Source organism: Parus major, chromosome 1 (genome assembly GCF_001522545.3).
Source record: "Parus major isolate Abel chromosome 1, Parus_major1.1, whole genome shotgun sequence".
NCBI lineage: Eukaryota > Metazoa > Chordata > Aves > Passeriformes > Paridae > Parus > Parus major.
In genome coordinates this window covers 72,683,930-72,711,050 of record NC_031768.1, presented here as the reverse complement: position 1 = coordinate 72,711,050, position 27,121 = coordinate 72,683,930, and the positions used below count along the sequence as shown (strand labels likewise).

The 27,121-nt window shown below is 41.7% G+C and overlaps 1 protein-coding gene across 1 annotated transcript; it reads right to left on the bottom strand.

Moving 5' to 3' along the window:
- Positions 1-4,952: 4,952 nt before the first annotated feature.
- On the bottom strand, positions 4,953-26,064 carry SLC35F2 (solute carrier family 35 member F2). Its single transcript, XM_015640858.1, has 8 exons — positions 25,895-26,064; positions 19,723-19,898; positions 19,064-19,191; positions 13,939-14,098; positions 12,165-12,321; positions 11,321-11,373; positions 10,556-10,710; positions 4,953-6,313 (listed from the first exon to the last, which is right to left on the bottom strand). The coding sequence occupies exons 1-8, from the start codon at positions 26,062-26,064 to the stop codon at positions 6,095-6,097; spliced, it is 1,218 nt and encodes a 405-aa protein (XP_015496344.1). The 3' UTR covers positions 4,953-6,094.
- Positions 26,065-27,121: the final 1,057 nt, after the last annotated feature.

Sequence of the window (27,121 nt, the reverse complement as noted above, 5' to 3'; positions counted from 1 at the left end):
AGGGAAGGGAAGGGAAGGGAAGGGAAGGGAAGGGAAGGGAAGGGAAGGGAAGGGAAGGGAAGGGAAGAGAAGGGAAGGGAAGGGAAGGGAAGGGAAGGAAGTTTGTGCACAATGGTTCCTGTTTCATTACATTCATAACCTTAATATCACATTAACACAGCAAGTGCATTGATTCTGTAATTGCGTTCCAGCTGACTGAATGCTCCTCTTAATTTAGTCATGCTACTTAGCTTTGTTGTGAGCTACAAATCATTCTTGTTCTCAAGAAGCAAATCAATTTACAGATGCTGCAAGAGATAGGATTACCCAGCAGGTTTTCTTTTTTTTACACATGCAATGTATAAATTTTATTAAATGAAAGTAATTTCTCCAGAAAAGTCCAACAGGCACTTACACTGATAGCAGAGAGAGACAGATTGCAAAGGTTTTTGAGCTTCAAGGACCTTCTTAGTCTCCTTGCAACTGATTTGAAGAAATTCTGCCACAAACAATACAACAAAGCAAGAACACAAGTTGTATCCTGTACCTGTGCAGGTTTTTAAATACTCATTGATTTTTCAAGGACACAGACATTATGCATATACATATATTATTATCAGAACATGAAGAGTTGGCTTGTTTGAGGTTGTTGGCATCTTTTTTACTCTTAGTAAGATTTCTCAGTCAATTTGAATTTTGCCATGGCTTTTGGTCAAATTTTCAAGGAAAGGTGACCCATTAGTTTGAGGCTATTTGAATTTAAAATTCTCTACTTTGTTACAAGGATCATTATGGATGGTTTATCTGGTTTATTAAAAAATAGTAACTTGTTAAAGCAAGACCAATTTTTTCTGGACTACTGGCAAGCAGCCATACTCTTGTGCAGCCGTTTTCTGCTGCGTTTTACCCCGTTTCAAATCACCCCCTTGGTCATGCATTTACTGAATTACATGGTTGTGCTGGGGAAGCTGCACTTTTGCCTATATGATTGCTGCTCCTAATTAAAATAATTAGAGACAGTGTCAACAGATGGTGCTGAAGAGCAGCAACATCACCCTGGACTGCTGTAAGATCAAAAATATTCCAGAGAACTGCAACCACTGCCACCAGCTGCTGATTATATAAACTTCCAGTGACGGGTACTTCTGGAGATACTGCACTGTTTCCAGGCATCAGTACATAATAAACTTTGGCATTTCTATGAAAACATCGTAACATCTCAAAAAAAAAATCAATGTTCCATTTTGTACAATAAAAATACATCTCTGTATTCTTTTTTAAGCCATCTTTAATGCCTTCTTTGGAAGTTGTCTGTAATGCAGTCTCAATTTAGTTGTCTGCCCTTTCAGAGTACTCTGAAGACTGTGATACTGTGATTTATGTGGATGAAACACACATTTCACCTGTAGTGCCAGTGATCTTCCTGCCTTGCTGCACAAGCTCTGCTCCTGGTACAAACACAGAGAGACAGGCTGGAGATGAGCTGGTGAAATAAAGTTTATTTTGAATAGGGTGATGTCATGAGCCTGAATTCAGTGAGTCCAGGCCATACATTTAAGATGAAAGTATCATAACTGTTCCCAGCTGGCACTTTAACAAAAATACATCAGTCTTGAAGGGCATGGAAACCTGCTTTTGGAGGCTGTTTACTCTCAGAAAGCTCTGTGAACTGTAACTTCCTTCACACCTTATCTATCCAAGAACCAGTTCATGAAAATAAAATCAATCCCCCTACTTCCAGAAGGGATAAATTAAATATTGCTTTGAGAATTTAATATCAAGATTTTTAAAAAATGCTGAAACATTACTAAAACCTATACCTGTTGTAGTAATAAAGCAGATGGGACTCAAGATTCTTCATGCAGGAGAGCTAATTCTCTATTCACATAACTCATTTTTATACAGTTTTCACAGACTTGGCTAGTTTTACTCCAGTTGGCTAGTAGTTTTCTTGCTACTCAATTCATTGGTTAGTAAATGGCATTTTACTCGTCTATCAAATATCTCTATTTTTTGATTATTTCGGTATTTTCTTCACTGATTCTCATGGGACAAACAGGTGCAAACTTATTTTTCTTACTAGAATAGGTTGCTGTGTTAACTGCCTTCATTCTTATGATTTTTCTTTACAGGAACTAACAAGCTACTGCTAACTTTTCTAGACTAGCAGGGCCTAAAATGTATTTTATAAGATCTTTTTTTTTGTATTTCTACCTGTCTGCAATATATACCTTTTTCTGGTTTTGACTGGGATAGAGTTAATTCTCTTCCTAGTAGCTGGTACAGTGCTGTGTTTTTCACTTGTGAGCAATCAGATACAATATGTTGACCCGTGTTGTATGAGAAATCAGATTTTCCCTTCTGACTCTTTTCTGTAAAATCTATAACTTTCAGTCTTGAATGCTCTTATACAAGAGAAAAATTAAATTGTATAGGAGGAGTGAAGGATGTACACTTTAGGTACCAGCCACAGGCTTCCCATAGGTTCTGTGAAAATCTATCTGCCTTTCATCTCCCATATAAATTGTAAAAGTTTCAATTTGTATAGCTCCTTACTACAGACACCAATGTCCACAAGAATGTGACATTGCACTTGGTTGGGATCTCTAGGTTTGGCTTGACTCCACACAAAACAAGTAAACTCAATAAATAAACATTGGCATCTCCAGGGGAGAGCTGAATTGCTCCTTCTGAGGACTGCAAAGAGAGAGCTGGAGAGGGTGAGGTTCCAATACCTTGGATGCTGCTTGTCTGATGAATGCATGCTTAGTGTAGCCTCAAGTTAAACATCAAGTTAAACAATTTCAATGTTATACATGATGAGAATCCAATGAGCTGTGATGTTGCAGATCATCACACTCATTGGATTCTCATCAGGTATAACAATGAAATTGCCAGGAGCTGTACTTTGGTGGAAGACCAAACCAGTTGCACAATCCTTCATTCTGCATTTTTAGGAATCTGTCTGCTTGCTCAAAATTGTTCATGATTGATCACAGAGCATGTGCAGCTTCTCTCTGTCAAACCTCCCAAATTGATTGAAATAGATAGTTCCAAGACAAGCATATCTATACAACACAGTGAAACATCCCACAATAAATAGTGTGAATGAATGGTGCTGACAAGAACTGATGTGCTTGTTGCAGACATCACACCATACAGAACTGAGTATGCACGACCTAGAAAAGGTCAAAAAGCTTAAAATAGCTGATGTCCATAAGCCCATCCTCTCCCTCAAGATCTAGATATGCTAGGACTCAATTAGTGACACACTAATTTCTTGCTTCCCAACACACCGTGACATTTTGAAGCCAGATAACTTTGGCTGTTTTGTAACCAAACCTTGGAGGAAGACTGGATGTCACACATTTTTATTTGGATTCTTGTGTTTAATACAAGTGACAGATGGATTTTCTTTTCTCCAGCTTATTCCAACATTCCAGAAAGATTTATGTTAAAGACTCACCCAAGCACCTTGTCTCAGAGGTACCAGAGGATCTGGCATATGTGATTTGTTAACCAAACATTTGTTTCCCCACGAGCAATACACGTGTCACTTGTGCTCTGAAGCAATGAATCCTTTTTCAACAGTCTGCACCCACTTCCTTCTGATTCATGGCACAGACAGCAAGGACAACTGATGTATCTGGCCCCCTCCCACACAAAGCAGGTTCAAGGGACCAGCATCTCATGCTGAGGACTCTTCAAGATCAGGCTTCAAGTGCCTTGTATGCCCAGAGCTTAGACCACACGATATGCTGGGTTTGTGATGCAGAGCTCTTCTGCAAGTCAACATTGCCTCCTCTCCACCCAGGCAGCCATTCCACAGGGATGCAGTAGAAAATTAAGGTGATGAAAGACAGGTCACTAGGTGTGCACGACCATCAACAAGTGTCTGGCAACCATCCCAGGCTGTCAGAGGAGGCCCCTGCATCCAGCAGGATCACAAGGAGATAAATGGGATCCATCATGAGGATGGCAAGAGCACAGAGTCACTGACAGGATTGACAAAAAATATTAACCTTGTTCTCACTGAGAACTTGAAAGACCTTGGTGGCATTAGCACATGTGAATCTGAGCTACCCACAATAGGCCAGGAAATCTTTAGCATGGGGTAAAATCACAGCGTAAGACATTAAATTACAGCCTGTACCTGTGAAACTGAGTTTTAAAGTTTTCAACTCAGAATGTAAGGGTCAAATCACTTAGATGTCCCAGTGTCCATTCTGGGGAATCTGAGCCCACACTGCTCCCCTCTCAGCTCAGCAGAAGTCCTGTCTGGCCCAGTTTGCTTGAATCAGATTCCAGCCTCCTAATACAGTCAGATTTTAAAAGCCTTGGACCTAAAAATCCGGACTGTGCCTAGAATCTCACCCATGTTTTACACAATTTTGGCTTCATTGGTCTATATATTGAGAGGATATATAGTGTGAGTGCCTGAGTACACACACCACACCAGAAGATGCTCCTGTGTTTTGAAGAACAGCCAATGCCTGAGCCAATACATGCTCCCATGCACTTTCAGATAAAATCTACGTTTTGTTACACTGATCATATACAATACCATTTTAGAAAGCAAAATCAATATCATCCCCCCTTCAAAAGAAGCATTCTACATGGGAGAGGACCCAAATGTTTTCCATATAACATCAGCACCTGTTCACCCTTCTGTGCATGAGCTATATGGTGAAAGAGCAGTGATTATTTCCATAGTATCTGTTGAAACTTTGTTTTCCTATTGCTAAATAATAATCAGGTAAGATATTTCCTGGAAAATTTTGCTTGAATAAACTACACCAGAAGAACAAACTGAGTCTGTGACATTTGATCACCAGTACCTTCAGAAAATATCATATTTCCTTCTAGAGCAAAGCTTAGCCAATAAGGGGATTATTTGGTTGGCAAAATTAATCACACAATTTGGAGCAGTAAAGAAATCCTAGCTTAAAAAATAAGCAAACCAAAACCAACTCTCCAGCTGCTAAATACTTTATTCTTTTTTTTACTTCACACACCTGAGCTCTGAAGGCTTGTACAAAATATATAATAAAATAAAACCCCAGTATGGTTTTACAGATCTTAAAACTGCAGCCTTATATTTTTCAAACATTTGTTGTAAATATAAAGAGCGGTAGGAAAATTGCCAGTGTATCTACTAAAAGCACCTAACCTTTTGGATATTATGTTGTTACTGTTGCCATGAGAGTTGGCTTAGATGATCCAATTTTTTGAAGAAATGCCAATTTTATTACAACTCTTTTCAGCAGAAATGTGTCTCATTTCAGGGAGAAATTCACTGAGAAGTGAACTTCCATTCAAACCTTTTTGCTTTCTCATCCAGAAAAAAAACCCCAACTTTCAGTTCTACCAAAGAGAGGAAAAACCTTTGCCTCCCCCACAGCTAATGGGAATGCACTGAACAAAAGGCCAGAGAGAGAAACAGGAGGAACTATGAAAACACATATTCAAACTTCCCATACTAACAAAATTCAAAATAAAACACATGTAGCAGCCCCAGCAGTGACGGGGAGTGCAGCAATACGAAGAGACGAACATTAGGTTGGAATGTAGGCAGGAAATCCTTCCATAGAGGAATGAAGTCCACTGGCACATAGAAGGTGTATGAATGTACTATGGCTTGCAGAACCAGGTCCTGCGAGAAGCTGAGCAGCTTTTACAAGATGCTATCTGAGGGCATCCGGCACTGAGGGGTGGAAACCATGAAGCCCTCAGACAGCATCATGTAGATTTAGGTCCCTAATGCAATATAAAACATATTTGCTCCCTATTAAGTGACCTGGGAGCTCGCTTTGGCTTAGTTTTTTTCCCCAAGCATTTGTTGTTAAGTTAATTAAGCACTTAAAAATAACAGTCTCTCACTTTCCAGAGACTCCACATAAATACTAATCTGTCTTTGTCTAAAGGCCAGATTTTCTGGAAGGGCAAATCAATACAGCTTCACTGACTGAGGATCTGGCCTTAAAAGTCTATCAAGTGCATTAAACCCAGCACAGTGTGACATGTGCCTTGGCAGTAGGATAGTTCTCTGGATTAATATTTGAGGGAAATTTGGCAATTAAAAAAAAAAGCTCTTTTCTGAAGTGCTGCCATTTCTTTAATCAGTGCTGACCACCACCGTTTCTCCTCTTGTGAACTGCACAGTTACAGCTGGGGTTTCACTGTCGCTCTCCTCCAGCTTTAGGGCAGCGTTGTCCAGGCCGGTGCTGCTGGGCTGCGGCAGAGCTGTGGGTTCTGCCGTCTGAGTAGGAGTGGAGCAGTACATGACGAAGCCCACGATGATGACAACAAAGGACACGATGTAAAGAGCTGAAAACTGGCAGAGGAGAGAAAGAGATGCGTTAAGTCTTGCCCGGTATCAAGAACATGCCAATGCTGCCTTGTTTCAAGGACATGATGAGGCCCTAAGTTTAGCTTTCATATTTTTCAGATTCTGTGCTACCTAGGTGTGTAGTTTTGAGCTTCATATGAAGTGTTAGTGAGCTCTCTTCACAGAGTAGGTAGACAAAAAAAATTCCTCTTCTAGTTTGATACCAAGGACAATTGTTATAGGTTTCAGCCCCAAAAGCATAAACAACAGTGGACTGAAGAGAGAAAACAAGGAGGATGTGACTTCATAACCTGAAGCTCTAGCTGGACAATTAACCCCACCCAATATGCAGATGGACCAAAACCTATAAAAATGTGAGACCTCATGACCAGTCACCCATTTTGTGACCATTTTAGCTCCATCTTGCATGTAGCCTGGCCAGGCCCTTGTACTGCCCAAGGTGTATCTTTTAAAGACTTTCACTAAATTCCTACTTTATTCTTAACTCTGTCTAGCCTCTGTTCTAGGTCAGCCTTCTCTAGACATCAGTGAAAGCTACCCTTTCAGGTCTGAAAGCTGAAATTCAACAGCTCTATTTACTTAAAGACTTGGGCCACTGGCTGATTTTCTCTGCATCTCATTCCCAAGACTGTTGGATGGAGCTTCCTTGGGTCTACATACAAGAATCTTAACAGAGAGAACAAATGGTGTACATGAACACAGTTATACTGAATGAAAGTTCTTTACACACATGAATACTGAAACATTCTACCCCGAAGAGAATTTTGATCCAGCACATGCAAGTATTTCAGGTTCTGGCAAGAGATGAATCACTGTGCTATTGCAAGTCACCAGAGCAGCTGGTTCTCTGCACAGATTTCCTAACCATCTGCAGGGCTACATAAGTGCTATTGCTGGATCAAAACCAGTTTGCTCTCTACACCAAACAGGACCTTGAGGGAACAGAGGCTGGGGCTCCTTTTACAAGATTGGCATTTGCAAGCTGTGAAAAGTGGTGAGAGCTAGAATACAAATTGCAGAGGTACATCAGGAACTCTATTGTTCACTTGCCTGTTAAAATTACAGTAATTGCCAAGATTCATCCACCTTGACAGAAAGACAAATACTTACTTCATAATACCAGATTCAATAATACCAAGTGTTGAAGTTATCCACATCCAGGAACGCTTTTCAGCACGTTCATTAAAATCCTCCAAACTCCCTTTGTCAAACCACACTGATTAAACATTAGGAGGAAGGACACAGCATATCCTACACACCTCTATTCTATATATCCTCAATATCCTCTAACTTCTTTAGCTTCCTTAGACATGCTTGAAAAACATGTTTATCAGGATGAAATGAATGGCAGGACCTAGACAGTGAACTTTCTCCAAAAAAGAGTGAGGCACCTACAATTAAGGCACCGCAATTCCTAGCTGGCAGTCACTTGGCTTGGAAGCACTTGGATGGCAACACACAAAAGGAAAACCAGGCTGAAACACAGTAGCCTCGTGTTAAGTGCCCTCCCTCCTCACCTTGGTGGCTGTTTGCCTGGAGGAGCTTGGATCCGAGTGTTCGCTCCCTACAGGAGGAAGCATCAAGCTCTGAACAACCCACCAGAGGCAGCAGGATCTCTGGTGGTCATACCTCTGACTGACCTGTTCCCAGCTAATGGGCAGAGCCTGGTGTCCAACCACCTGCACAAATTCTGCAGCCTCAGGCCCTGAGTGAGTGTGTGCCTGTGTGCAAGGAGCTGTGGCTGTGCAGTCACAGGAACTGCAGACCCCTCTCACAGCGCAGTGCAGTGCCCACAAGGCTGGAGGTGTCTCTGATCCGGATGAGGCAGTTCCTCCAGGAGTGGATACAGTTACCAGGCAGGGTGCCAAAGCTGCTGCAGTGTAGCTGTGACTCAAGGCCTGCCTGTACTTCTGGATATATTGACACAGGTGAGCATTACCCATCAGGCCTACACTCTCTTTTTTTCTTTTTGAGGAGAACTCAGTGGTTTTTTCATGGGGTTTTTCTTTCTTTCTTTTTTTTTTTTTTTTTTAAATTTCAAATATTGCAACAACTTTATTGCTTCAGACTGATTTCAATCATATTTTGTGCAGCTGATACCCTCATTCCCACTGCTGAGCCTAGAGAGTACTTTAAATGTTACTGGAGGTCTGTATCACCATCTAGTGTCTGTTTCTGCAGTATACTCCCTTCTACAGCCATTTATACAACTAATGCATGTGAAGATCTTTTTCAATAGCTCTTGAGGGATTACAGGTATCTATATAATGTGTTCATTAGGAAGCACAGCAAGGATTCATTGCGGAGTAAAAGGAAAAAAAATTAAAGAGTTCAAAACAGGCATGAAAAATTCACATTTCATTTAAAACGGACATGGCTGGGGCTGAAAAGTTAAGTGAATTAGCAAAAGACTGGGCACAAGTCAAAACTTTATCAATTCCTGGGCCTGGTCTCTGCTGTAGCCACTGATCGTGGTCCTTCCATTTGATTGTTTCAGAGCAGGCTCAAACCATGGCAATTCAGACCTCTCTATGGCTCTCTCCACTCTACAGCCCAGCCATGCCTCCAGAAGCTTGTTGTGAAGTATCACATGATAACAGGGAACCCAGAGCAATTCCCTCTACTTTTGCTTGTAGATTCTTGTGCCCAGAGTGCTTTTTAATCCAGCAAACATCTTACTTGGTTTCTTTGCCCCGTAGGTAAAGAAAATATATGGTTAACTTGGCAGTAAGATTTTCTGCTGCTAGGAGTCATGTCAAAATTAGACTCTCTCCATTCCTGGTTATCCCAGGTAACAGGTGAGATAATAACTTATCTCAGATACTCTGATTACGAAAGATGTGGCATTGTTATTGCTCCCCTTTTCGTTACTTCATTGTTTCTAACCCCAGATGCATGTTCCTATTTCAATAAATATCTGAAGTTCTCTCAACACAATCCCAGAGTCTCTGCCTATTCATTTTTCCTTTTGGTACCAGAATACCTTGCTGTTAGCAATTATGAGATGGCCTGCTCCCAAAAAAAAACTCTTCCAAAAATAAGCTAAAAACCTGAAAAATAAAAATCCAATATATTCCTTCCAAAGCTCTTCTTCCTCTTCACTATTATGAATATAAATTTATAATCGCTTCTCGAGTTAAGCTATCTAGGTGTCAAAATCCACATTTGGAAGTGACTTAGAAAGGATTTAATTAGTTAATTTAAGTTAGACCATAAGTATGGTTTGCTTCCTGCATTCATTTTTAATGGATGCTTTGTAGTTTGGAGCCCAAAACAGGGAGGAAAGCTGAGCTAAGAGACTCCTGAAAAGGAAAATCTAGCTGCTGTCAGATTACCATTACCTATCAGCTACCATTACCAGACTCTACACTGCCTTCATTTTCAGAAAACAAATCTGACCTAAAAGCTTCTGGCTGAAGAGAAAGCAACCACATGGAATAATACAAATTAAGTTCCTAAGTGAAGTTCACAAGCTTCTCACTCAGTTCTTCCACTGACTGAGCGGCTGACTCAATTACTCCAATTACTTTAATGAGCTAGGTTCTCACAAGTGATTCTGGATGAAAAGTGGAGGCTGGAATCAAATCCTTTTAGCACTGTCATTTAGCTTGATCAGACACTGCCAAAAATATTTAGAGCACAATAAAAGTCACTGCCTTGTGGAGAATGTATAGAATAGTACATTTATCTGTATTTTTTACAGATCCTTTAGTCTCTCCTTAGCAGCACTTCTAAGACAGCTTGATTCTCATCCCAAAATGTTGGTAATGAACAGATTAAACTTCTGAAAGAAAATATTATTTTCTGAAAACCAAACTGGTCCTCTTTCTGACACCTAATGCCTTTCAGGACAGGGAGATTGAAAACCCCTCCCTGGACACCTGGAGTAATGAACCAGATCTAACATACAGTTCCACAAAGGGCTTTCAGTGAAAACTCTATTATTGGAACACCTCAGGAAATCATTTACTATCTCTTAACATTAACTTTTTCCTTCAAGTGTGAAATGGTTTGAAAATGGCTCTCTGGCTAATGGTGTGAGGCTCTGTCATTAACTAACAGGACTCCTCCTGACTGACACCTGCCAAAAATGAATGATAGAAGCTGCAGAAATGGGCAGGTGCCAATGACTGTTCCAGGGCTTTCAAGAACATTACACTTTGTTCATAATTTTGGAGTAGAAACATCACTGAAAGAATGTGAAAGCGAAGGAATGAATGAACTCACCTTGTACAAAAACAGGAAAAGCCCAAAGAAGAGACTGTAGAGATCTGAAGTCAGAATCCCCAGGTTGACGGAGGTTGCACTGGTAACTTTAATCACAACTGGCATGAAGCTGTACAGCCCAAACATGCACAGGGCAAAGGCTGTGAACAGTAGTGCTGTGAAACAAGGTGACAAGTTACTCCTCAGGCACAGAACTATCATTTTATAGAGCACTGATACTCTTCAGATGCTTTAAAACTATGCATTTTTATCTCCTAAAAGATATGGGATTGTACATGTAAGAGAAGCATGGAAGATTACCTTGCATTGCAAGAATTACTGTATCTATACAAGAAAGTCCTACATAACATAAGAGCAGACTGAAGAAATTTAGAGCCACGCTTATTGATAGCATTTAGTTCTGTTCATGTCAAAATGTGTCAATTTTTCCTGTACTTCATTTTGGAAGGACAACAGAAAAATGTTCTTGTGATGTGTTTCAACAACAAGCACAAAGTAATTAAACAGGTTTCATTTTCATTTATTTCAATTTATTTTGAAAAATTATTTCAAGTTATATGTAAAATGCAAAACCTATTTTAATGTTCAATCCTGCAGACCCTCTCTCTTTGCTGAGCTGCAAAGGTTGAAGCACATACACTTGTGAAATATAATATTAATGCTGCTTTTTATTCAGAGAAAGAAAGGAAAAGCCCCACCATTGTCTAAATGATTATTTATTTTCCAGTGATCTGTAATATGCACATTATTTTGTCATAAACATACCAACTTTCCAGTTCCACTGAATTCTCATTAGCTCCCTATGTTCCACAATGGCTCTAGAGTTAGAGAAAAGATATAATACAGTAAAAAAGAAAAAAAAAATCAAAATAGAGAATTCAATTACCAAATATATAAGAAACATTTTGATTTATAAGCCATTCATTTTTTTTGTTTCAAATTTTACTGAGTGATACTAGCTCAAATATCTAACAAGCATGAAAAAAGACAATGAAAATTAAAGTGCCTGAAAGTCAAGAGCACTGTTATTTAATTCTTATACCTTCTTCACAGGTGTTTTAATCTGTCAGTAATTCAGTTTTATTTTATATACCATTTGAGGAAATTATTGACTATAATGATGAGAAATGAGGACTATATAATTCATCAGACAGACTTAAGTGCATCTAGTCTGTTACTCCAATGTGGTTATTTGTAAGAGTATACATGGCTTCATTTTAAACTTGAGTTTATTAAGGACCATCTCCTGCTAACAATTATTTCCTAATCTTTTCCTCAGAGAAAATCCATTAAGAAATATATTCCTATGAACAGTCCTCAGCTGATACTGAGTGTCCTCACAAACATCAGCAAAATCAAAAATACAGCCAAGTATCCTATGTGTTCAACTGCAGGAGTTCAGCTTTAGAACTGCTGTAATAGGAGTAGTGCAAATGAAATGGATATAAAACAGAAGCTGATCAGCAACAAAAATCAATTCAAGTGGAAAGACTCCCATATAGGCCAAATAGAGATGCAACAAAGAATTTAATAACATAATTTCAGGGTATACAAGCAATCATCTATAGTATATTCTTAATTAGTTTTAAAATAAATATTAGATCCTTACAGCTGTAGACCGCTGATAATAGTCCCAAACAAGCCCACCATTCCTAGAAACTCCACTCTGCTCAGATTTTTCACAATGTATTCCTCACACACATTAGAAATGGCATACAAAGAAGCACCAAGAAGCACTAAGACATCTCCAATCACCACGTCACTACCTGTACAGAAATATTAATCCACAATAAGGGTAATGCCGCAAACACTTTTTAACTTTCCTTAAAAAAGCAAGCAAGTTTATCTTGAACATCTCTATCTTCCTAGCTCATTCCAGGGGAAGTGGGGGAAGGAAACCTTTCCTTGTGTGTGCAGAGGAGTGTCTGAGCAGGCTCTGCTGCCTGCTCAGCTCACCCTGCACTGTGTGGAGTGAGCTAAACCCAGCATTTACATCTCATCCCCGCCAAGACACTTCTGTATCATCTGGTCCAATCCAACTTCTGCTGACCTCAGGCGCTGCAGGGAATTGAGCAAAATCCCTAAAGTTAGAGGGAATGAGAGTTACAGATGCTCTCTGCATTTCAAGAATATTGTCCCCAGTTTTGCAGTAAGGCCCGATTCAAGGCTTGCTAAAATCAGTCTGTTGATTTTGGAGGGACCCGGACTCAGTTTCAGGTTTATGACATGTCCTAAGTGGGCCCTGCAGACAGGTGGTTCTATGTGTCCTGCTGCAGTGTATTTATACTGCAAATGGGACTCCCTATGCTACAATAACTCATCATTAAATGTCTCTGTGCATCAGCTAAATAACAAGAGGATCACTGCTGCTTAAATCCTTCGATTGGTTTAAAATTTCCTTCCCTAAGCAATCACTAAGAAATTATGTTTAAAATATGAGGGTAAGCAGCAGTAAGGATCCCCAGGTCAGCAAATAAAGCACAACTGCCTAATGTCTCAGGGAAATATTCTCCCTCCAAGCTACTTGTACCACATAGCAGTAAAGCTAAACTTCAGTTTGTCTCGTCTTACCTACAGTAAGGCCCCAAAATAACACCACACAGTCTAATCTCTATGCTGCCTGATGAAGGTAATGCCCTGAAATTTACCTTCTCTCATACCCTCAGGCTCTGAAAATTCAAAATTCCTATTCAAAATAAGGTCATTGTGATATGGGTTGATTTAGGCTTCTGTCATGGAGAAGACAAGACCTGCCCTTATCTGTTGGCTCCTGGCCCCAGAGCCCAGCTTCCCTCACAGAGGTCCCAGGAATCCTGGCATCCAGCCCCACCTCCTCTTCCATTCCCACAGCAAGCCCCTGCTTTCCAGACTGTGACCCTGGGGACACATGGACCATTTCTGTTGGGTCTGCCAAAGAGAACTCCAAGAAGTCAGCTGTTGTGAGAAACTTTTTATGTGGTACTTGTAGGCAGAGAAAACTGAAAATCAGAGAAGTCTGGCTGCCAGCAGGTAGATACCATATAAACAAGACACTTTGCAGGGAGAGGCAGCCTCTTCTGCTAAACCTCACGGTCAAAGTGGACAAGCTTTCAGGAATGGGATTTTCCACAACAGCGTCTAATGAACAGCAGCAAAATTTAAGCTTAACATAAATGGGTTGTTTTGGTTTTTTTAAGGTGGAAGAAATATCCAAACATACAAGCAAAGAAATTCCACAGCTCCCCAAAAAATCAACAACTCCTCTTCCTGGACAAGAAATAAAAATAGCAACATGTTCTCTTTTAAAACAGAACTGTATCTGCTACTATTTCTGCTTTAGAAGTTCCTGTCCACAGCAGAAACCATCTCTCTGCCCTTACCCAGCAGAATAAAGGACTTCTTACCTTCACCGTCCTCCCTCCCTGACAAAATGTCTGCACCCACCATTGTTCCCACACCCAGCAAACAGATGGCAACAGCAAGAAAATGTATCAGCCTGTATCTTGCTCGGAGAATGAACCACGACAAAGCCATCAGCACAGGAATCCCAAAACAGTCCAGGAGCTGTGTGTACAGAAAAATAGTTTGAGTTAGAAACCCACCCCAAATCTGGACTGCAACATCCTGAAAGCAAATGCACAGGATCTTACTTCCAATCATCAGATGTTAAGGAAACCTGCAAAGCAGCCCCAGCTGATTTGTTTAAGAGAGGGGTGAGACCCACATTTAACCATTAAAAGCATTTTGCAAGTGAAGGAGGAGCTGGAGCAGGGGTCCATTTTCTCTCGGTAGGAAATCACTGATCTAGAAACTCTTCTAATGATGGATCTAATCAATCTTTGCAGCTTCACAAATGAATGCTAGAATGGTGCTCTGAAACAGCATTGCTCCCCAGGGCTTCATGTACACATGTAAATCTCTGACTTACCTTTCTTTATTTTTTCTCTACATGTTTATATATATATTTGCTTTGCTGTTAAACCCACCCATAGAATCACAGAACTGCTTGGATTGGAAGAGACCTTAAAGTTCACCTAGTTCCAACACTTCTGCTATGGGCAGGGACACCTTCCACTCAACCACTCCAACCTGGCCTTGGACACTTCCAAGGATCTTTCACCTATTCTTTAGTTCAGGAAGTATCAATAGTTAGCTGTGTACTTAATACAGAAGGATATACACTGCATCATAAAACAGGTATATTCATCTAAAATAACCAAATACCATCAAGACCACTGTGCTAATCATAATTGGTTTAATATTTAATTCAATGAAATAGATTTTGTTTCTGAATTTGTCAAAGGAAAGAAAATGTGTCTTTTCTGACTGTCTCAGTAGACTGCCACAGAACTACATAAGGTAACAGCCTAGAGCAGCACATATAGTCAACTTCGCAAAGATTCCTCAGAAATTACTCTCAAATGTCAGCCCTTAAAACTTGGCCTCTTGAAGCCCCAACAAAATATGTCCAGATCAGTAGGACTGGGACATAATCCCTGTAATCAGAGCTCTTAGTTCGTAACGTTCATTTCCAGACTCTGCCTGCCTCAGTGCACCACTGCAGTCAACCTCTGTGCTCTGCCATTGTCCACAAGGGCTTCAACCAAACTTGCTAACATTTTAATGGTAACTCTGGTTTCACTTGTTCATAACTATACATAGTAAAGTCTTACAAGCACAGTGCTAAGAGCAGCTGTTAAAGATTAAATCCTAACAGTGCCTCTGATCCTTCCATCTATTTGTCTTTGCTCCTTGGATTGCCTCCAGCTTGTCCAGTTTGTAAAGTCTATGAAGTGTAAAAGTACTTCAGGCTGTATTATCAGGCATTACAACTACCTAAGTCCCAATATGTGATACCAAGTCTTTCAATACACCATACAATTTCTTTACACCATACAAAAGATCACACTGTGACTTTCTGTCTTGTCACAGGTATTGTTCTCTATTTTCTCTATGTCTCTATGTTCTCTATGTCTAGACTCGAGAAAATCTCTAACGTTTCCTTTAAATTTTACTATTTTGATTAGTATCAAACAACAAGAAATACTACAAGCATTACAAAGCAAATTTTTTACCCCTCTGGTGGTAGACACCTCTTCTACTAATAAGTAAGCTTTTACTTCCATTAACTGAGATGTTAGCATATAGCCTTCCAACCTCCAAGCAGTTTTTCAACCCAATCAGAATGAAAGCCTTTAAAAAAATCTTAATTAGGATGTAAGGGAGTAGTACATAATGAGCCAGAAGCTTTTTCAGTAATGCCAGATAGGGAATTGCTGCATCCAGACGAAGAACACACTGTAGAACCACAGCACCATGGTTAGAGGACTTGCAGCCAGGACACACAGGCACCAAATGATGAAGAACACACTCTGATAATCTCTTCCAGGAGACAATTACCCTCCATTACAGACAGATGAAATCAGATTTCCAACTACTGGATCGTACTTTCCCTTCATCTAGTACATTACAGAGGTCTTCTGCACAGGATCAAGATCAAAGAGGTGCAAAGCAGATGTAATATCATGATGAATTGTATCAATGGAACCAATTAAAATAATAAAGTTCATTTATTGAGGTTTTACAACATTTACAGCAGTACTGTGGTACTGACTACCATTTCCAGTAGAGCCTCTTCAAACTCTCATTTTACTCAATTCTAGCCTGTATTTTTAACAAGGGGGATTTGATTTACCAATGTTTTGACTCAAGCCCTACTTTGGCCACACTGTTTATGAAAGGTTTCAAAAGTAGGGTAAATTATTAAAAGATGTTTTAATACATGGTTAATAAATTATCATAGACAGTTGGAGATCATTGGTTTGCTTATAATTGCCAGCTTCAGACAGCTTTGTAAGCAAGAAAGCTCAACTGCTCATTGTGCTGATTCCCCACAAGACTCCCTCAGGGCAGCCTCCAGCTGAGCCCCAGGAGCTCATCCTATATTTTTTCCTATTGAGGCTAGCACTCTTCCATCAGCTGACAATCTGTCAATAGTTGCCCAAAAAATATTTCTGTCTGAATTATCTACAGAGTGAATGCAAAATGTGCCAAATAACATGTTAAAAACATACCACAGCTATACTGCTTGGTTTTTTTGCTATAGATCACAGAATTATTATCACAGGATATCCTGAGTTGGAAGGGACCTACCAGGATCTTTAGGCCCAATTCCTGGCCATGCACAGGATACCCCAAGGGTCACGCCATGTGCCTGTTGTCCAAAAGCTTCTTGAACTCTGTCAGGCTGGTGCTGTGACCACTGCCCTGGGGAGCCTGTTCCAGTGCCCAAACACCCTCTGGGTGAAGAACCTCTCCCAGCTCAGCTTCATGCCATAATAGATGGTCAAACTGCAGTACAGTCAAGCCCTGCCACAGGAAAAAAAGGATATTGGCAGCAAAGAGTATACTGGCACTGCCTCAGCCACAGACAAACAGTTCAGTTGTGGACCAAAGTCTTCTTCTGTATTTACCAAAAAATGAGAGCTCTCATCCCACTGTTACCACCTTAAAAATCTCCAAACCCCTCCAGTAAAATGCTGGTATTTGATAACTAAGGGGAAGCCAGTTCTGCCTGTGTGTGTGTGAGAGAGAAAATACATGGAAGTTCCTTGCTGAGCTGAAAAAAAATTATCTTTGAAGCTATGTTTCATAGTGGTGAGCTGAAGCTCCAGCCAGACATTGTTCAATCATTGAACAATGATTACACTGCACTTGGGAAGGTGCCATAAACCCCCGTGGTTTTTTTATGGTCCCTGGGCATCCACTAACAGCCAGTAGTGCAGACAGGCCATCAAGCTGGGTGCTCTGAACCACAGGTACTGAAGTAGCTGCAAAATTGCTTGCCGCAAACAAAAAGAAAATGCCTTGCACTAGAGCAAATCACAAGCTTTTGGTCTTGTTTTTTTTTTCCTGTATCTCTTATCTGACAATGGTGAGAAACTGGTGTCTTCAGAGAATGTGCAAGAAACCTCAGGACAACAGGCAATTGCAACAAAATCCTAATTACTGAACTGACATAAAGCAGCATCAGTCACAAGGCTACCGCAACGGAAAAAAGACTCAGAAAATGCTTGAGTTTTTGGCAACTGGACAGGACAATCTATTGTATCTATTCTTTCTTAATTTCTATGAAAGAAATCATGGGAATAGCTTTACTACTTCTGAGTACTTGGATCAAAGTCCTGGCTTGTTCAGCTGTAAAGTACAAGGTCAAACAGTGTCTCACCAGCGTGATCTTGAGACTGAAACAAGTCACTCTTAAAACTTTGATTTCTTAGGCATTACTTGTAAGAAGATTAAAGACCTAATGAGTCATAACACATAAGTATGAACTGGAAATGTGACAAAACAACCCAAGAGATACAACCAGTCTTCAGCAGTGCAAAGAAAGTTTACTGCAATTCCCTAAAGGGAGCCCAGACTGCAAGAGCAAGAGTTTATTACTTTACAGGTAATTCTCTTAAATATTAACCGCTATCACTTTGACTCTGTAAAACACTGACACCTAAACACTCCTTTCCAACAAACAGCCAAGTCTTTATGTTACATTTTTTTTAAGTTTAGATAAGTGGGGCCATGACCCCAGCCACAGGTTCCCATCACTATTAACAGCAGGCATGAACAGCAGGCACAACCTGAACACATTCCCTACTTGCTCATGCAACATCCTCTCCCTTGTTCCCACAGTAGCTGTGAAGTCACACAATGAGTTAACTTGGGCCTGACACAGCTCACCAATAGTACAGCCAAAGGCAGGGTTTACTCCCACTTTGCTCAGTGTTCTGAGTCAGTCTTGGCCCTGCAAGATCAGGAGGCTGCAGCTGGAGGTAGGAGAAAAGCACTGACTCTCCCAGCAGCTTTTGTCTGTGTAGGGTGACCAAGAAACCCCAGCTTTAGCCCTTCTGTTTATAGAGCTTTTTCAGAACGTAAGATTTATCCTAATGCAGCATCAAGCACTGGTGTTGCAGAGGATATCTACTATTACTTTATTTGTGCTGACCTTCCTTCCACCTCTTCCAGAGAAGGCCCTGAACTGCCACATCCAAAAGCCGCAAGGCTGGTCCCTCACTGCATGGACAGCAACACCCGCTGACATTCAGTGTGTCCTCACAGGCAGGGTTACATCTCACAATGCCTACCACAGCTTCTAGGACCAGGCAAGAGATCCACCTCACTGTCATCAGCAAGAACCTGCACTCAGTGACTGTTATCTGGTCATAAATCTTAATTTTGTGTCAGGAGAAAAAAACTGAGTGGCTGTCAGCAAACTCTCAGAAGTGCTTTTATCAAAATAATTAGGGTTCAACTCAAGAGCTGGCACAGGGTAATACCAGTCAATCTTCTCTGCTTCCTGGAAACGTTTTCATGATACAGGATGCTCTTCCCTGTACTGCAGAGAGAAAATAGATACTGGAAAGTTCTTTTCAGGCTTAAACAGCTTCCATGTCTGTCCTATGAATCTCATTTTAGAAACCAGTCCAAAACTGTAATAAAAGCAACAGTTTGAAAAGAGAGACCAGTCCTTACCTGCACACTTGTAAGGGTTGTATATTGGTAGGCTTTTACCATCACGTAATTGGCTTCAACATCAGCCAGTCCCAGAAAAATATACTTCCACCATTTCTGTTTCAAAATCTGCCAAAGACTGTCACTGCCTATTTAGAAGAAAGCAACAATCAATATTTGTTTCTTTCCAACCAAATGTTGCATGGGAATTTTGCTTTTTAAAGGCATAAATAACATCAAGATTGACTTTGCCTGCCGCTGTTTAAGATACAATAACAGGAAACACAGCCTGGGAGGAGATAATGTAATGGTGAAAACCATAGAAATTCTTCCACATGAAGAAAAACACAGCAAGACTAGAGTTGTCTAAAGAGGAAATTAATAAGAATAGGAGGAATACCAAATAGCCTCTGGCAACAAAGCATGTTACAACGAAGCTTATTTTTCCTAATATAACACAGAACTTCAAACCAAAGAACATAAAATGTGAAACAGATATGAATTATATTCATTATATTCAATTATATTAAATGCATATTTAACCTTGAAATTAATTTCCATGTGTTGCTATAAAGTAGGAACTTTAAAAACTAGGATGAGTATTGAAGTCTATTTTCTGAAAGGAAAATGTAGAAAGAGAAAAAGATGTACCAGAATCTCCCATCCTGAATTTAACATACCAGTCCTAAAAGCCAGCATTGTTGTATAAACTAGAAGCAGCAAAGAATAGTTGATGAAACTCTGCAGCATTGGAGTATTCACTTTGTATTTTTCTGCCAGGTACTGACTTGTAACAGCAGTCCCACAGATAAACATGGAGAGCACCTGGCCCAGAATTATAGTTTTCCAAATATACCTGTGAACATAAAAAACAAAACAGTAAGCTTAGAATTAAACATTCAAGTTTCTAAAACAGTATTTGCTAGTTTTACAGGGAAAATGCCATTTTTCTAGACTGACACTATTAGTTTTCTACTCCGTCCCAATGTTGTCCTGATCTACAGGTAAGCAGGGTTTTCTGTATGGAGAAGGTCTAGTCTAACCTCAGGACAGCCATGTGAGAAGAGAGGCCAGTTCAAACCACCATGAAGACTGCAGTTACTTCCAAGGATCTTCACACAAGTCACCTTGTCAGGCTCTACCCAATAACAGGTCCTACTCTTATTATTAGGCATGTTTTGAGTTAAGTCCTTTGTCCTCCACTGAATTCCATCCTGACTTTGGTCAACAAAGATCTACAATATGGACATAAAGCACAACTACCTTCAGGCTCATCTGAGACCTTAGTTTTAGTGAGTTGAGACTTTAAGATGAGCAGTGCTGGAGTATTAATGATAAAACCAAAGAACAGCTCCATTTGGAAGGATCTTGAAAGATCATCTGGTCCAACCTTTCACAGGAAAGGGAGCCTCAATATTTAGTGCCCTGTCCAGTTGCATCTTGCAAACCTCCAGTGATGGGAACTCCACGACATCTCTGCAGAGGCTGTTCCAGTGTTAGCTTGTTCTCACCTCAAAAAAACCTTCCTTGTAATAAGAATTATTATAATTAATACTTATTGTGGATTTCTTTCAGTTCTATTACATCATGTTCTGCTTCAACTAAGGATGGAGTTAAGAATGCATTTTGGTTAAGATCACGTTTGCATTTACAGCTCAAGTCCCACCCACAGCCAGCAGGGAATAAAATAGAAAAAAAATAAAATAAAATAAAAAAGAAAAAAAAAATTAAAAAAAATGAATAAAAAAGAAAGAAAAAAAAGCTCATGTTCTTTTAGAAGCAATTCTTCACCAAATGTAAGATGAACTATTCCAGATGCTCCTAGACAAATAGGAGCATGTAACTATGTATTTTTTTTTTGGCTTTCTCTTTCTCCTGCCATTGGAGCTATGCAGATTTGTACCACCCCAGCTTGTGCCCATACACAATAAACAGCAACAAGAGCTCAGCCCTGTGCTGTCTGTACAGGTCTGTTAAGTTCACATTTAATCTCTTTACTCTGAAGACTACTGATGACAATTTAACTGTCTGCACAATTGATTAATTTGTTTCAACTCAAATTAATTGAGCAAGGGGAGAAAGGACCCCATTAGGATTCTGCACCGACCCTGTGCCCACATCTCTCCACGCTGACTTCTGGCAGGACACCCCTGTGTCAGGAACACCACCTGAGACTAACAATGGCTGTTTTCCCAAGGTGACTTCAGTAAATACCAGCTCACTCTGCTGTGCAATCCAGCTGCCAGGCAATGAGAATGGTGTGCTAAACCCGACTACAATCATACAATCAATCCCTCCTTTTGGAAGGGAGGCGTCTTCCTTGCACAGACTCTAATGCATCTGCATGAATCCTGTTTTCATTCAGCCTGACAACCAAGCTCTTCTGACTTAGAAAATGCTGCTGGGCACATTTTTCCCTCCAAGTCCATTCTGGTGAGACAGCAAATCTCTACAAAGTCCAGCCATGCGGTACTTCCAAGAGATTTGAACCCAATGCTTTACTACAGCTTACCTTGCCAATCCCAGGAAGGGTGCACATTCACACTCTAAGTATTATACACCATGTGACAATCTTGTAAGGTACTATCCAGTCTCATCTGAGTAATTCTTACTGGTGTGTGAAAGAAAAACATTCTCATTTCTAAACAGATTTCTAAATACATATGGGGGGTAGTGGGTGGCTTTCATCAAAAATAGCAGGAGAAAAAATTTGAAGCTACGTCACTTCTGCTATATTTTAACTGATTTCTTTTTCATTTCTTTATATTCTGGTCAACTCTCTGATTTTGCTATTTAATGAACAAATCAGACACATTCTGGCTAATTATTCTGGCTGATGGAGAAACATATTTTTATGGTCATGTAAAGAATTTAATCAGTTGTCATTAGAACAAACATTATGTAGGTTAGCTAAAATTTCAAGCAGGCATGGATGCTTGCCCTTTGCCAGCCCTGTGAACTCTGGCTCCTTTGCAGCAGGTAAAATGACAGAAGACCCACTGAAATTCAAAGGAAGATACGCTGTGGTGAACAACATACACAAATGTGGTTTCAGACATTTTAAAAAACCACACGTATACTTATTATTCACATAAAGCTTTTTGCCCCAAACCAGCAGATTTTTTTTCTTCTTCTTCACCATCAGCACATGAGGAACACAGCAAGCCTTTAGCAGTTCATTGGACTAAACTCACCCTGCATTTGGACTAGCTGGGAGGAGAATGTGGAGGTAGGGATCAGACACAAATAGAGGCATGACTGGACAAAACTGCTGCAATTTTACTGGAGCAAATCCTGTGTGCTGCACAAAATTAACTGCACTCATCAACATGCTACCAGAAGAGGTTAAAGCTGCCTTGGCTGGCAGAAGCCCTGATCTGGACACAAACTCCACCTATCTCCTGGATGTTGCCATGGGGAAGGGCAGAAGCACAATCAATACCACCCTACAAACTTGTTTAAGGAGGCTTGTTTAACATGTACTTCTGTGTGGTAGGGTTTTAAAGATTTTTGTCTAGGATATGAGTTGCAAGGCGCAACTTTGCTCCCCCTGAGCTACAGCACCTTCTCCACAGCAAAGGCCTGGACTCTGCGTGCAGTGTTCTGGCAAACCAGACTGCCACCATGTTCCAGTGAGAGGATAAAATGGGGAAAACCTGCTGCCATTCAAATTTGTTAGCAATTGAGTGAGCTGCTTCAACCATCATTTACTGAAAACCAGACAGACCCATCTGCCCCCTTGCAGTGGAGTAACTCCACTAAGCTGGTGCCCAGCTTTTGTAATAACCAAATTTCCCCAGTTTAAAGTACCTAAGGAATTATCTCCTTGAATTTCTGCATTTGGGAAGAGAGGCAGGTCCAGAACCTCCAGAACTGTTTTCTCTGTGGTTAGTGTGCTAACAATCATTGCTACTTAGTTAATGTATGTCTTGGCAGTGCTACAACATTTACTTCTACTGTAACAAAGGCCTCTGACAAAGCAAGCAGGCTTCATCACACCTCATGCCCTTCTCTATTTTTGTCTATTTTAATTCAAGGAGTTTTTTTTCTTGCCTGAACAGATTCAAAATGTTAACATCAAAAAACACACAGAAAGACTTAGTCCACCAACAGTGGAAGGCTGCCCTCAAAAAATGTCTTCTGTGAATCCCAAAACGCTCCATACATGGCAGCTTTCTCAGCTGTGTGTGACAGCCTCTTGCCCTGACTGCTCCACAACACCAGCTGGAAACCTCAGCAGGAAGCAGCAATGGTTTCCCTTCACACCATTTGCCAAAGCGTCAAAACTGATTTCTTCAAATTGAGAGGACGTCACCATGCACCTGGCATGATGCGCTGGGCTCATAGCTTATCTTAAAAAAATACATTTCATCCTCTGTAAAATGAGAGCAAACTTTAAATCCTACTGTTTGCATTTTGCAAGACAATTTCTTCTGAGAAAAATGCTTTAAAGACACAAGTTCCCATTCCTTTTGGTATTGATATGAAAATCGATGACAGTGACTTTCTCATTAAAAATTGATTGGGTTTTGAAATATATTAATTATTAACTTTTCCATGCAAGAACTTAATCCTCTCTGGGCTTTTTGGGTTTGTTTTTTTTTGTGTGTGTGTGTTTTTTTTTAATGCATTGGAAAGGACTAATTCACTTTGGAGTCTCAGATGATGCAAGGTAAGTGGTCTGAAAAGGCCTTTAGTTTTACAGTGGGGGGGTAGGGGATTCTTGTTGGCTTTTAATGCTTGGTAGCAAGCTACTAAGTAATTATTCCTCCCCTCCCTTCAGCCACCCTATCTTAGCTAGCTGTATCTATGGTTTTGAGCAAAACTAAAGTCATTTTGGAACTTTTTAGAGTATGAAAGTTTGCCACAAAGTGTTCTAAAGTGAACACTGAATAATGTGCAGCTCTCAACATCATGAGAGACTCAGGCTGGCTTTCCTTGGCTCCATGTGAAATGCAGAATAAAAAATACACCAAGATACTAAAATACAAACAGAGTCTATATTGGAGGAAGTTAAAATTTAACACACGGTTAACATCTTTACTGGCAATAAGTTTAGTAAATCCTGTAATTTTAATGTGAACTTTTAACTTACATTAAATACAACTTTTCAAATATTCATTTAATTTATTCCAACAGTCTAATACTGACATAGCAAAGCCTGGCAACACTGTTCACATACAGAGTTTACTTGCACTTAGCTTTAACTGCTGAACTCTACCTAAACAGGAGGGGAAGTGACTTTTAATTTCAATAATCTCACTTTTTCATGCTAGTGGTTAGGAGAAAATTCAGCTTCAGACCAAACCCATATTGTAACATACTAAGCAATTAACTAAGAAAAACAGAATATATTTTTAAGAACTAGTACCATCAGAAGTTAATTTTTCCATGTTCTGCTTTGAAACTGATGTCAATTTAATTTGCAAACAGAAAAGCACCAGAAATATATTTTCTAATGGTTCTACTCAAAAAAACCAAAAAAAAATCCCACAACAAAACCCAGACCCAGCCTAGTTTATTACATACAACTATTAAACCTTCCTATGACTCAGAAAAAACTGAAGTGGCTGAGCCTGCTGTCACCTGGAGGAAAAAAAATAAGAAAAAATATCAATTCACTATCTAAGACAACACTTTGTAAAATTCTGTGAAAGCTCTTGATTTTCTTTCAAGTACCTTCCATAGACTCTCATAATGGAACCCTTTGGCAAAACTAATGGCACAGGTGAGGATACTGAACAACTCAACAAGTTTCTGTTTTGCCTTTTGGGTCTCACCTGACTGGCAGGAGGAGTGAAAAGAGAAAAACTTATAACCAAAAGAGAAGATGAGGCTTTGCCCACTGGAATAAGGGTCTGCTTGGCCAGCACACACCATCACGTAGTCCAGCAGCCAGACTACAGCCTGTGAGCACAAGATTGGCAGAAAAGCCAGCACATCCTTGGCTGACAAATCCCATGCAGTAACTACTAGTGACCAAATTTATGGCCGAAAAAAAGCCTCTGAAACAGGCACTGGTTTTCCTCCCTAGAGGGAAAATGAAGCTGTAAGTGGATGGCCTAGAAGTCTGAGGATGTAGTCCTTGCTCTCCTGGAAGGTAGTGCTTCTCAAGTACCAGCTTGGCTGCACAGCTTGGCAGATTTTTTTCCCCAAGTTTTCCACGCTTAACTAGTGCTCATGTTTCAAGGGATATATCTGAACGGGTTTCTATCCTAAGCTGATTCATGGAAAGAGGAAATGGGGATATTGGTCTTTATGGACTCCACACCTCATTTCAGTTATTTTGCTTTATTACCTTCGCTATCCCCCATGACTTGCCCTTCATAACGATGCTGATCGAAGACTACAAAACAGATAAAGAGCGGGGGAGAAAAAATGGAAAACAGAAGAACAGAAAAGCCGAATGCACGTGTTTATATGTGAGAGCACAGTCCTACTTCAACAGGAGTCAAAACGTCGCTCGCTAATTCCAGGCTCAGCCGAGGTGAACCTGAGCGCTCCCGCCCAGCAGCCCCCTCAGGCTGCAGCAGCTCGGCGGCGCTCCCGGAGCAGCCCCGGCATCAGAGCGCCCGCTCCCGGGGCAGCGGCCAGAGCTCCCCCGGGCTGCCCTGTGCCGGGCCGGCCGAAGGCTCCAGGTTCTGCTCGGCCCCGCGCCCCCGGCCCGTAACCCCGGGCCCGCACCGCGGCCGCTCCGGCCCAGGCACCCCGCGGCCTCTCCGGCTGCAGAGCGGCCTCCGCACGCCGCCCAAGGGAGCGGCCAGGACGCTTCCCCTCTCCTCCCTTCCCTCCCCCGCTCGGCGGGAGGGGAGGCCGGCGCCACGCGGCTCCACGTGGAGGCCGGGCACTCACCAGGTGCAGAGCTTGGCCCCGAGCAGCGACAGCAACCGGCGCAGAGCGGCGGCGGGCCCGGGCGATGGCTCGGGCTCGGCCTCAGCAGCGGCGGCAGCGGGCGGCGGTACCCCGGCAGCAGCGGCGGCGGGCGGCGGTGCCCCGGCAGCAGCGGCCGCCTCCTCCTCCATGGCGCGGCGCTGCCCCGGCCCCGCGGCCGCCGGCAGCGAGCGATGGAAGGCGGGCGCTGCGCAGGCGGCACCCGGCGGACGGAAGGGACGAGCAGCAGCACCGGGACAGCGGCACACTGCCTCCCTGGCAACGGCCGAGCCCCGCTTTGTGCCCGCCGAGGGGCCGCCCCCGGGAGGGGCACGGCTGCTGCTGGGGCGGGGGGTCGGAGCTCTGCCGGTGTTGCTGCCTCTGGGCGCGCTCCGGCCCCGCGGGTTCTTCCAGCCGCTGGATGCAGCTGGGATAAGCCAAGGGCTTTAGCAGCGCCGATGCTAAGTTGCTCTCCCGCGGGGCTGCCGGTAGCAGCCCAGCCCGCTGCCCCGGTGCGGGTCCCTGCAGGGCTGCTTTGCCGCCAGCCCCTGCGCAGGCTCCCAGCTCCAGGGCATGTGGGAGCCTGGCAGCCGCAGCCGGGTCGGTGCGCAGGCAGCTCGGGCGCATCCGCCAGTTACAGGAGTAAAAGTTACTGGGTACTCTTCAAGTTTAACTTCTCGCGGCTTTCTGCGCAGCCTCGCGGCTTCTAACGATCACAGCTCCCGCTTCTTTGCTGCTTCTTTCCCGTGCATTCCCTGCATTTTCTGCATCGTGCTTGTCTTCGCCCACGTCTCAGGGCAACTCACCTGGAGAAGCTGGTGACATTTTGCGTACTTTGGTGGGTTTTTTAGCAGTACTTCTAATAGTGCTCTGTATGTGTCACAGATGATGGAACTGAACCCCCGAGGCGTCTCCAGGAAGAGCAATCTTCTGCCCTCGTCGGGGCAAATATTTATCACTGTCCTGGCTGTGCCGGCAGAAAGGATTTTCTGCCACAAGAAACTGTTGGTCTCTACCTTCAGCTGTTCCCCGCAGAGCACCACGATTTCATCTTCCTCCCCCCAACACCGTAACATTTTTTCCAGACGTGTTTTTTTTTTCTCTTTCGTAGTTCTCTCACTTAAATTGCGTTTATTTCCCTATGCTACTACTCAAATTCATCCTCATACGATTAGATTTAGGAGACTTAAAGAGGCATTACTGTGCCAT

What these genes read in the sequence shown, in the direction of transcription:
- SLC35F2 (XM_015640858.1), bottom strand. Translation starts at nt 26,064, where the DNA reads ATGGAGGAGGAGGCGGCCGCTGCTGCCGGGGCACCGCCGCCCGCCGCC. An exon ending in GGGGCCAAGCTCTGCACCTG is followed by an intron (nt 19,899 to 25,894) that starts GTGAGTGCCCGG and finishes TTATGTTCACAG; the next exon opens with GTATATTTGGAAAACTATAA. An exon ending in TTTTCCTGTTTTTGTACAAG is followed by an intron (nt 6,314 to 10,555) that starts GTGAGTTCATTC and finishes CTCCTCTGCCAG; the next exon opens with TTTTCAGCTCTTTACATCGT.